Source organism: Cuculus canorus, chromosome 7 (assembly GCF_017976375.1).
Source record: "Cuculus canorus isolate bCucCan1 chromosome 7, bCucCan1.pri, whole genome shotgun sequence".
NCBI lineage: Eukaryota > Metazoa > Chordata > Aves > Cuculiformes > Cuculidae > Cuculus > Cuculus canorus.
The window spans coordinates 10,245,389-10,258,040 of NC_071407.1; the positions used below are offsets into that span (position 1 = coordinate 10,245,389).

Here is a 12,652-nt window from a genome sequence, read left to right on the forward strand (position 1 = left end):
GAAAATCATAGTGGCTTGATTAACACAGCTCTGCTACTACCTTGTGCTTACAGGCATGTAAAATTCACTGCCAGCATTCTGCTTTCATAACTTCTGTGCTTTTGTAATTTTTTAAATTTAAAGTGTTTCAACTGCATCAAATACATTTTAATACACAGTGACAGTCAACTTTTTATGTTCAACCCTGTGGCAGAGAAGGTATTTACAGGCCTTAAGTAAGTCTGTTGTGCGAAGAGCATTTGTAAAATGTGATCACATAAAGTCTATTATTTATGAAACATTATTTAGAAAAAATGTCATTGAGCGAATGGCTTAATTCAACAAGGTTGGAGAAATACTAATATTTTCAGCTGCAAGAGGCGCTTTGTTCAAATAAATTTATAAAGCCAAGTATGCTACCCAAAGGAACTGCGGTGTTTAGTCTAAAAATATAAGAATGTTTCCATATATTTTTGACCATTGTTTTCAAACCATATTGTGAAATTTATTGCATTAGGTCTTCAAAATATTGGTGAGTGTTCGGTGTTCCAAACCTGTTCAATACCTTCTCACTGACTATTCTTGTTAAATGTCATGCACAGAATTGTGTGGTTTCTATATTTACAGAGACAGTATCTGAGATATTAGCCTGCAAAGATTGTACATCAGTGGTAGTTTTCAGTTTGTACTCTTTTTGAACTAGAGAGTAAATATCTTAAGCAACATATTAGAATTTTTGGTATTTACTTGCTGTGCACAATGGGAGGCAGCAGTTACATTCCTATTTCTTCTTAAAGCACTTGAGATTTGCATAATAGTCTGGATGTTCTTAAAATCATCTAAAATATGTATTAATTCAACTGTTTTTTTTCTGTTTTCATGGGGAAAAATACTATCTAACTCTTCTCCCTTGGTATTTAATGCGAAAACTTTGGACTTTGAACTAGTTCATGTTTTTCCTTATGATGGCTGTTGTGATTTCTGTGCTCAAGTAATTGATTGGTTAATGCACTCAGCACCTTTCAGGTGTACAGTACCGTAGAAGTGCTGCATAATTCTCCCATCATGTGATGCTACTTATAACTGAGTTGCCACAAAGCAGTGAAATCCTTTACAACCTCTGTAGGAAAATGATGATACTGTCTGTTTAAATGTCTTAAAGCTGCATAATCCATAATTGTTCACTTACCATGTGATTTTCAGTCGATTTGTCTTAGCGTACTTTAAAATGCATATCCTGCCTGTGAAGCGTTTGGCAAAAGTGTCTGTTTTGTTAAGGAATGGCACATGAATCGAATGGTGGTTTCTGTTGGTTGTTCACACTAACTGTTCCGTAACGCACTTGCAGTCCTCTGTTGAAGGTGGATTGTCCGGTGGCATAGGTGTATTATTAACCACCTTCTCATTCCCTTTCCTTCCCCGACAAATGTTTGACAGTAACTAATATAAACGTTGTCATGATGTTGCTTAACTTGGAGAAATCCATTCCGAAAGGATCTAAACATCCCCCAATGACGTTTACAATGCAGATGTTGCAGCTGTGATTTTGGGCATAGAAACCAGAAAGTGAAGCTAATGAGAAACAAGCTCTTGTGTTTCATGAGAGCTGCATTGACAGAGAGACAGGGAGAGCTTTGAAAAGTTTGGGACTAAGTTTGAAGTTTAAAACCTACACACATGCGTGGTTCCTGCTGCAGTCGATAGCAGTTGCATGCATTTGGGTAGCCGGACTATTTCTGAGCTGACTTTGCTCCTTTAAATCTCTTAAACAAAATCTGAATTTTGTCTATGCTAATACCAATTAGAAGTCAGTAGTGCTGTATGTGCTGAGGGCAGGTTGGATCACCTATATGCTGGCGTAAATGAGCAGCAGGAACTCTCCTTAGCAAAAGTTGTCACTATGTTTTCATGTAGACAGCTGTTTCAGAAGATTTACATTAAAATGAGCTATATATGAATATTTTCAGGTTGTCATTTAATTATAGTTTAAGTGATAAAGGATTGTGCAGCTTTGGCAATTTTAAATACATTTTTACCGTAATGGTGCTTACTGTTTAAAATGACTGTAGTTTTCTTAAGGACTTAACACCCAAAGGAAATTAAGGGCAATGAGGCAATATAGGATTAAAAATAATATGGTTCCTTTTTCTTTAGCCCTGTCATAGTGGAGATTCCACATTTTGGATCAATGCGAGGAAAGGAAAGAGAACTAATCGTACTTCGAAGTGAAAATGGTGAAACGTGGAAGGAGCACCAGTATGACAGCAAACATGAAGACTTAACGGAAATACTCAATGGCATGGATGAAGGTAAACATCTTCTCAAAGCTTTAGGAAGCCTTACCTTTGTGTAGGCTTGCTAACATGAGCAGCCTAAAGCAACCTAAAATAAAACAGTGCAGGGGATATCTGTTTTTGGGGAATACAATCTGTATTACATGTTAAACTAGTGGAAAGAGTGGAAAGATAAATTGTTCAGCAGTGGCCTGAAGACATCCTGAAATGAGTGGTAAGTTTTGGTCTGACGTCTTGCCAAGTTTAAGCAAAGTTGCGCAGCTGCTTTACAGCATGAAGTTAAGAAGGTTACTTACCTCCCATCTGGAGGTAAACGTGCTTCTGCTGCTCAGGCAGGGTCATTCCATGAAGGTCATTCTAGACCAACACTGAAGTGTAAATATCAGTTATGTTAGACTTTCCCACAGGTGCAGCCTAGGCCCATACATTGTTCTTCTTTGGAATGGTATTGTTAGAGGTTGCCTCCCACAAACACACAACGTGCCTTCCTGATGCCCATCTAGGAATTCTGTCTCCCTTGTTCTGCTCGGACATTGCTGTTTATGTGAGAGTCCCTTAAGATGAGGGAAGTCAACTGTACACAGTTCAGAAAGTGCTGTGACAGATGGTCCCTGCAGACACATCGTTGGCAAAGACAGGCTGGGGCTGCAGAGATACATTGGCACCACTGCTTTCTTTTCCTAGCAAGTATTTTTCAATACTTGTGCTGATAAACCATTGCTTGAGCTCTTTGCATCTGAGTAAGAATGAAATAACTGTGGTTTGGACAGGGTTTTCTCTGGGTAACCTTCTACAGAAAGTCACAGTGTGGTGGGGTACAAGCTGCAGGAAATCTCTTTCATTAAGGGCAAAAGCATTTGAATCAAATGATCAGCCTGTGAATGGCAGCTATGAGAGGCACCTGTGAGCAAGCTCTGCCTTTGATCTTGGCCTCTCCTTGTTTGAAAAGGGCAGCCACAAAAAAGACATGCTTTTTGAGAACATGGAAAGGAGACTAGTGCTGTTGTGAGGGGCTCCCTGGGCACCTGAGATTTAGTATTTTTACTAATTTCCTGGGCACCTGGGAATGGGAACAACAGAATGGACTTCTGCAGTACTTTCACTTCAAAGTACTTGAATTGCACGTGAGCTTGTAAAAATACAGAGCAACGGCAAAGATCTGCTTGTTATAGGATGATCTATTGTAGCTCTTTATTTAGAAATGAATGTAATAAAACCAATGAAGCAGTAGGGCAGAAACGCTGCAAATGCTGGGTCAGTGGGTTTGGAAAAATACAATACACCTCATCACAGAAGGCTACCTAAAAGCAGGGGAACAAGCGAAAGAGTGAGGTGGCCCAGGATAGTATTGCTTTGGGAAGAATTGCTTCAGCATTGAAGGCAGTAGTCACAGCCTTCCTGAAGAAAAATCTCACCAACACCCCCTCGTTCTCTTCTCTGCGTTGCATGAGATAGGAGGTAACGATTTGGCATTTGGCTGAAGTGTCAGTGCCTTGTCAGTGGCGAGGTAGTCAGAACTGATCAGCAGCTTGCTTATCTGCTTCATGTGCTTTCCAAACTGAGCTTAGTTCAGTTTGGGATAGGAAATCTGGGCACAAACCCATTATTCTAGAGTGCTCCAGCTTGCATCACTGATAAAAGAGCTCTCCAGAGGTGCCATATGGATAAATTCGCACTTTACAGAGAAAGGAGCTCAATAAATAAAAACGCTTTGAGCGAGGTGGGCAGGAAGCCCTCAATACCTAAAGCCTAAAATAATAACCTTCGCAATTTGGAGCCAGAGTACACCTTTCTGAACTGTTGAGGGTTTCAGGTGCCTCTTCCCTTCTGGGGAACTGTTTGAGATTAGTGGGTAGATGTAGAGTCAGTGAATCACAGAAAGTGTGATGGACACTGGACTATTCCTTTGAGTAAAACTGTTTAGCGCCTTAAAAGCCAAGCTACAGGAATGCCTTTTAGCAATCCAGACAATCATTTATGAGAGGGAAAGGAGAAAAAACACTGTGAACACACCCAGAGAATTGTGTTAATTATCTGTTCAGTCCATTTTAGCTTAATCCTTCTCTAGTTAGGAAAACAAAAAGGAAAGGCACCAAACACCTGCATTAAAATAGTACTGGAGTCTTGACAAAATTCTGCTCCAGTTAAATGACACCTTTTCTGTGTAAAAGCTCTTCCAAGCAATGACAGAAAATGACGAATTTGTGCAACTAAGAGTGAGTTAGTGTTTTTTCATCTGAACTTTTACTGGTTTGTTTCCAAATACTGCAATTAGGCTTGGCTCTGAAGCACTACCTTGCATCTCAAGAGCCATAACTTTGTAAGTTTTATTCCAGGTATGAACTCTGGAGGCAGAAGCAATCTTTAATTTAAATTAAAAGCAGCCACAGAGTCAGTCATTTCCAGAAGTTTAGTGTGTCTTTGCGAGGAAATCCATCTACACAATCATCTCTAAATGCCCTAACGTGCTGCAGGAGTGCCCATTTTTCTATTAAAAGCAGCTGGTCCATTTTGTGTTAAATCTGCTGTGATTCACTAAGTCTTTCCTTTCTGTGCAGTGAAGGAGGGCAATCAAACTTTTATTCCCAGCTCCCTATTATGCTTAATTTTTAAAGATGCAGTTTGCTTCTCTGTTGTGTTTTTCCTGTTTTGCTCTTCCACTTAGCCAGTGGGGACGAGAGCGAGGGCATCTTTGCTCCTCGCCTTCACGTGGGTCTTGCTGGAAGCAGCACCATCTGCTGGAAAACCAAGGCTCAGACTCAGAATAATCCAGAGCAGGAGGCAACACTTAAGGGCACTAAAGGCTGGATTAAATAATAACAGAACTTTGCTTTAATTATCATGACGGAACAATGAACTGTGATGTAAAGAGTCAGTGTTTCTTTGGTGCCATCAGGTTTCTACTTAAATATTTCTTATTCTAGAGGTGGTGCTGTACTTAGACAAATATAAGTCTGAGGGAATACAGGGAACTTGGCGTTTTCAGGAAGAGGAGTCTGGTTCAAAACACAGAAGTAGCAATACACAGCTGTTGACCATACTACATTTATTTGAACTTGAAAGCAAGTAAAAGATAAACTTATTTTATATTTTATTTTATTTTATTTTATTTTTATTTTGACAAGCTCTCTGTGTTCTAATTGGTAAATACTTTTTTTTTAACCAGGCTTCTTTTAGATATAACTTGTTTGCTTTTTACATTCCTGCACCCTTTACAGGTACCTGTAGACAAATTGTGGGCATAAACGCACACACTGGAGTAGCTAATCTTTCAACAGGCATTTGCAAACTAGTGAGTGAGCCAAGAAATGCAAATATTTGTGGCTACAATATGCTTGCAGCTGCTCAGTGTGGTTTCAGATGGGAAGCAGGAGTTTTTACATAACTACTTCTTTGAATCTACACATCAAACCAGAGTGTGACCTTGTTTATACTTGAAGTTTAAAATACCACCATAAATCACTCTGCAGTGGCTTTGCCACATTTCCAGGAAGAGTTTTTAAATATATTGCTGTTAGACTTTGTGTTGTGAATGGGAAAATAAGAGACTGTGCAAAGATAGACAAAAGAACACATAAAGGGCAGTGCCTTATTTGAGGATGAGACTTCCTCCTGGCACTGGGAGCATCTAGCTGTGTATGTGAAATACTGAAGCTGGGTGGATTGGTCTAGTTACCGGCATTTTTAAGACAAATCTCACTGCCTTCAGCTTTTTCTTGTACCTTTCCATGCGCTCTTTCTGCCTCCATCAATCTCCTGTCCTTCGAGTGCTGCCTCCTGGGTGCCCCACTGTTACTGCAACAATTTCTTAATAGGCACATCACTGTATGGGGGAAACTGGTATCCTATGCTCGTTCCACCTTTCAGTCTGCATAGTGACAAGGTCAGCTCTGCTCTAGCCAGTACGGCAGGAGGGTTGCAAAACTTAAAGCACTGTTCAGTCTGCTAAGTACAAGTGTGATTTTCTTTTTTTCAGTGCTAGCAAAACTCCTTTTAAGACCCTGTTAAGGGAAAGTAGATACCATATCACAAAAAGACACCTTGAAGCTGATGAACTAGCCTGGTGTTCTGTGACTTCTCTTATTCTGTATTCAGTCAGAAGACAGTCACTCTGTGTTGCTTTACCTGAGAGTAAAAAAAAAAGTTATTAGACATGGAATGGATTTGATCCATAACAGTCTCTCACCTGATAAAACTGGTGTTCTCTGACCTTGGAGGACACGGCTGGGTCTCCTCTCCTCTCCTCTCCTCTCCTCTCCTCTCCTCTCCTCTCCTCTCCTCTCCTCTCCTCTCCTCTCCTCTCCTCTCCTCTCCTCTCCTCTCCTCTCCTCTCCTCTCCTCTCTCCTCTCTCCTCTCTCCTCTCTCCTCTCTCCTCTCTCCTCTCTCCTCTCTCCTCTCTCCTCTCTCCTCTCTCCTCTCTCCTCTCTCCTCTCTCCTCTCTCCTCTCTCCTCATGGACTAGAAGGTGAGGCGAGGAGGAGTGATCTTGCTTTTCCTCCCTTCTCTCCAGCTCATCTCTCTCCCATCACTTCCCACAGCCACCTTAGGCTAAGTGTGCCATACACTTCAGTGGCAGGGGAAGACATATATGTACGGAGTATTCAGAATACCTTTTTCTCAAATTACTAAAACTTAATGGCAATAGGTGTTCTTCGGGCTGTTAACACAAATCTAGGAGATAGTGACACCGGGACACTCTTCTCAATTCTGCCACTCACCTTTCTGCTTTATGTCTCTCTTCTTTACCATACCTCTCTGTAAGACAAGGTGAATACTGTACTCCTCTGTGGTTAAAAAAAAAAACACATATGCAAAACCCAAATCAAACAACCAACTAAAAAATCCTTTGGGGTTTTTAATTGAAATAATTACATGGTAACAAAGTGTCAGCAACTGAGGAAAACAGTAATGATAATAGCTCTCTCTGTAAAATGCATGAGGTATGTTCAGAAAACACGACCTCTCCCAGGACTAGTTTTCCCTGTTTCATGAATTTTGTCATGCTAACACTGCCTTTCTTATGGCAGTCAGAGATGTGGTTGGATTGCTCACTATCTTTTTCTTCTGTTAGAGGGCAACTCCATACAGAAGCTTACATATGTATTATCCAAACATCATCTCCCTGAATATAGTCCTACTCCACTCCATGCCTGACTGTTGTTCTGCTGCTCTAATCTTCACATCTTCTTTCTCCTCTAAATGAGACCACCTGCCAGGCTCAAAGGATTTCAAAATGTTCTTGTATGAAGCACTAATTTTCTGTTTCAAGGGAATTTTAAATACTCTTCACCTCTGTGAGCGTTCTACAGTGAATTTAGTCTCTAGCAACAAACAGGAGAACGCACAGGATTTACCAGTCAAGATTATACCTGCCTGGTAGTTTAAGAATCCAGTTTGTCTCCTGCACAAGCTGAAGCTTCCAGGGGCTGCAGGCAGAATACCAATTCATTAGAAGGCTTCAGATATCAATCTCTGAGTCAAAGTAAATGGAAGCTGACATTATGATAAGAAATTATCCTCTTCTGGTACCTAGATATGATCCATAGCAACACTGTGCAATTAATCCAAATTACCTACTGAAAGTTTTAAAATGGAAAACTGACATTTTAGCAAATTTATATTCTAATTCTTTGGAGCTGTAATTGAGCTTACATGATCAGAGGAGGAAAATGTCTCAGTCACATAAAGTAAAGAATTGTACATGTGCGTTTTGTCCTAGTACCATTTCTGCTCCTCCTGCTTTCTCTTGCTGCATCTGATGGAAATGTCATCTTTCAAGGAACAAACTTTCTTCTTTAGGAATGCCCTTTTTAAGGAGGGAAATAACAGGGGAAATTTGTGGAGTGCTGGAGTGAAACCCAGTTACAATAGCTTAAAAGTCTGAGTGCGAGAAATTACAGGAGAAATGCACGACACTTGTGTAATTATCTCAATTTGTGAGTAGTTTTTATATCAGAGGGATTTCACTAGTGCATATTTACACACACATATATAGTTGCACAATTAGTTAAATTTGTGGCATATCACAGTTTTCCTTGGGGTATATACATCTATGTCAACTACTTAATTAATTAGTTAGTTAGTATGGGTAGATACTCCATGCACCTTTCTGGTCTGAGAAATGATGATCTGATTCTGCTCTGAGGTGATGTACTGGCGGTCCTCTCCAGCACACCATCTCTCAGTCACTGGAGCCCCACTTCCAGGCTCACTCCTGACTAGCCTGGTCTTGTCCCTCTCCCCTTCACATCTAGTTTAAATCTCTATTTAAGAGCCTGGCTAGATTTTTAGTAAGGACTTTAGTCCCCCTAGGAGATAAGCATGTCCCATCCCTAGTAAGAAAGCCTGGGGGTGTGTGGGTCACCCCATGATCAAAGAACCCAAAGCCTCTCTCCTCACACCAGGCTCAGAGCCAGACATTAATCAACTGCTTTTCTTTGACCTCCTGCTCCTCATTCCTTAGCATTGGAATGGAACTAAACGCTACTTGTGCCCCAGAGCCCTCCATCGTTCTCCCTGAGTCCTGAAGTCTCTCTTGATGGCTTTCAGCTTTCTGCACTGTAAACCATCATTGCTGATTTGAAATAGTACCAGAGGGTAATAATCTGTCTCTTTGACCAAGGAGGGAAGTTTTCTAGTTACATCCTTCACTGATGCCCCCCGGTAAGCAGTAGACCTCTCTGTGGAGCGGGTCTGGTCTGCAGAATGTGCAGAATGTGATGTGGCAAGGTATCCTTGCTATGGTTTCCTTGGTGGTGCTGGCAGAAAGAGCTCTGTCACATCCACAGTTTATGGAGAGCTCAGTGTCTGGTCAGGGTTGTATTGGTGCCAGTCTGGGGAATAGTTTTCTAAAGTGCCTTAGCTGGGCAAACTCTGGATTGCACGCTTGGCATGAAGTTAGATAGTTCATGAGTTGTCTGTTTTTTCCTGTGGTTTTCTGCATGTCAGAGCTATGTGAGGGAAAAGGCTGGAAATAAATGTCTTGTGAGGGTGTGCAAGAAAGATCAGTGCAGTTGGGTGCTTCTGGATGTAGATGAAAGAGGAAAGAAGCTTGACCATCACCTCCAGACCTCCTTGGACTCCTGTGCTATGTGACAAACATGCCATCCTGCAGCTGCTGCTGCAGAGACTGTCACGCTTAGTGCTTAGGTGTCCCGGGAGATCTGTGTGTCCGGTGCTGTTTTCTTTTGTTGTGAAGATTTATGCAAAAGTTCACAGAGCAAACTGAAGCTTGATAATTAATAGCATTGAATATTTTCTTTTTCCTGTAGTAAATAAATAAAAACTTAAGCATATTAAGGCAAATTCAAAACCTCACACTCACAGCTATGTCTGGTATGAAGCTGGGCAGGTAATGCCTGTATGTTTTAACTGTCTTCTCCCACCAGAGCTGGACAGCGTTGAGGAGCTAGAGAAGAAGCGTATCTGCAGGATCGTCACAAAGGATTTCCCTCAGTACTTTGCAGTGGTCTCACGAATCAAGCAGGAGAGTAACCAAATAGGCCCGGAGGGTGGGGTGCTAAGCAGCACGACGGTGCCACGTGTCCAAGCGTCCTTCCCTGAGGGTGCACTAACCAAAAGAATCCGTGTGGGACTCCAGGTAAGTGGGCCGCTTGTGTTCAGGTCCACAGCATCTGCAAGCATGTTGTTGGTCCTAACGCAAGAGGCTTTCGACTTAAGAGCCTGCTGTTCCTTAGTGGTGGGTTGCGAGGTAGGTAGTAGTCACTCCTGGGGTCTGAGCTGGCGTGTGTCTGCCTGGGCATGTTCTCTGCCTCTTAACGACCCCCTGGTGCAGGTGATTTGCAGTCTTTTGCCCTGTGGCAAAAAGCTCAATGCCACTTTGAGTTTTGCTTAGCTTCTGAAGAACGGAGAGAAAAGCAAAGGCGTGGAGCCACTGCAGCCCCAGTGATACTGTCTGCCGTCTCCCTGCTGGCCACGGCTGTCAGCAGCTGCACAGCGGCTGTACATTCCCAGTCTCCTGCGGCCAGCAGCTTGTGGTTGGTGTCACTGGACTGCCTTTTGCCATAGGAATGTATTTGGTAAAAGAGTTTATGCAGTTCCTTGCCAGCTCTTTCTGGGTGAAAGAGTTCCCTTATCTGTCTATTGTGGCTTAGGACATTCACCATTGCGTTTCTAGTGGTGGCTGGAATCTGGGAAGAGCATATAGCCTAAACTCTCCTTAAACAAACTGCATGGAAAGTGGAGAAATGCTCTGTAGAAGGTATCTTTTCCTTCAGTTCTGTTAATTATCACTAAAAATCACTTAATAACCTGACAAGTCTGATGGGTTCATAAAATAGAGATGCTGGTTTAGATTCCAGTGCCCGGAATTCACACTGGAACGTTTCTTGTCTGTTAATGGTATTTCACATTTGAAGATGATTAAACTTGAGAAGATGGAAGCTCTGATATTATGGTTATACCGCTGCCTTTCCAGAGCTATCTAATGTGATGGAAGCATGATGCCTCCGTATGCACTTTTGTCACTGTAGCTGCATATCAATACATTGTGCAGTTTGAATAATGGAGCTAGTCATGGGTCTGCTTGATTGAAACAGATTTGAATGTTTAGGGGGGGAGAAAAAGGCAAATACATGCAAACCTCCAAGTGTCCCATAATACGTCTGTCAATTTTGAGTTCAATTTTGACAAAAAAATACAAAAAATTTATAGCACTTCTTCTCATGTTGGATATTTTACCTTTCTTCCCATATAAAGTTATAAAACCCTTCAAGGCACAAAATGGAGGTAGAGAGTCTGAAATTTGCTTAAAGCTCTGTTATAGCTTAAGGCGTTCTGTATGAATTTGACTCGAAGTATTTCTTTCCTAATAATCAGTAGTGGAATAGCACTGAGGGCAGAGGTAAATCGGACTATGCGGTGTTCCTTGGGAGTACGGATTTGTGTTCAGCAGAGGTGTGAGAACTGTTTTGCATCTCCAAGAGAGACTGTCTAGTCCTCACTTCTCAAGACTCTGCTGATAAAAAAGGCCTCCTTTTGCATTTTGAAATTGTATTTAATATCACTCATCACTGTAAATTAAAAACAAACCCAAACTTGCTCTGAAAGCCACTTAGTAAATATTGCAGGCAACCTTCTGAGTTTTACAGTTCTTCTGAGATTTACAGTTTTGTTCTACAAGTTAGCTATTAGGAAATCATAGGTGGATTGTTGAGAAAAATACTAAGCATGAATTGTGCTAATAATCACCCTTGAGAGCTGTAGGGGAAGGTTGCCTGAGAAAAAAAGGAAATTTAATTCTACGGAAAATAGAAGGAAAATTTATTTACCTTCTGGAAAACAGTTCTGCATGTCTACAACCAATTTGTAGCTCTAGTTTAAATACATTCACTGTGTTGACAGGCTCAACCGGTTCCAGAGGAGATTGTCAAAAAAATCCTTGGAAACAAAGCAACTTTCAGTCCCATCGTCACTGTGGAGCCAAGAAGAAGAAAATTTCACAAGCCAATAACCATGACGATTCCTGTGCCACCTCCATCAGGAGAAGGTGTAACCAATGGGTACAAAGGGGACACGACACCTAGCCTTCGACTTTTATGTAGCATTACAGGTTAGAGAAAATCATGCTTTTTACAAGGGTTTCTCTGGCAGCGGTGCCTCTGTGCTCACATTTATAACCGTGGAACTTGTGCTTTCCAGTAAAGGCATATGGATGTGCTGTAGAGCGCAGATCAGTTCTCCTGAGCAAAGCCAGATGAGATCGTTTGAAAGGTTCCCACTGATTCTATGAGCTTTGAATCTGTTCTCATGTCCTTACAGAACTTTGCTAAAAGATATTAAATGCCATTTAGCCAGTATGAAGAACTTCAGCCTTGGCTATTGAACACAGTTGTCACTAAAAATCATTTGCAGATATAATTCTTTCCTAGCTGGTATCATGGAGGGGTTTGCTATTGACTTGTAGGTGTGTGCTTTGCTTACATCAAGATGGTTTTCTGATGCATAACATATGGTGTAGTATATAACATGTAGCTCAGCTGTTGGAAAACATTATTGTCTGTATTCTCTTTTTTTTTGGTGAAGCAAAATAACTTAAGATACAGATATTTTAATGTAGTATCTTTTTGCTTGATGTTTGAAAGAAAATCTTTATGGTTTGTATTTACATAGGAGGTACTTCACCTGCACAGTGGGAAGATATCACAGGCACCACTCCGCTGACGTTTTCAAATGACTGTGTCTCATTCACAACCAATGTTTCTGCCAGGTATGGTAACGCAGCTTGTCAAGTGCACTAGGGAGTAGTTTCCCTCAATCAACAAAGTGCAGAGTTGTGGGATGTTTTTTTGGAGTTCTATAAGCCTTTTTCAAGACTGATGAAGCAGTAATGGACCAGATGCTTCTTTGTCACTGCGTAT

The 12,652-nt window shown here is 41.3% G+C and overlaps 1 protein-coding gene across 8 annotated transcripts in view; it reads left to right on the forward strand.

Moving 5' to 3' along the window:
* The window catches only part of ANK3 (ankyrin 3), a 368,949-nt gene that overhangs the window by 312,978 nt on the left and 43,319 nt on the right, over positions 1-12,652 (forward strand). For all 8 annotated transcript variants that reach the window (XM_054071749.1, XM_054071756.1, XM_054071755.1 and 5 more), the window contains 4 exons: positions 2,134-2,288; positions 9,662-9,873; positions 11,637-11,844; positions 12,405-12,501. In XM_054071749.1, the coding sequence (XP_053927724.1) occupies positions 2,134-2,288; positions 9,662-9,873; positions 11,637-11,844; positions 12,405-12,501 (672 nt within the window). The remainder of the gene's footprint in view (positions 1-2,133; positions 2,289-9,661; positions 9,874-11,636; positions 11,845-12,404; positions 12,502-12,652) is intronic.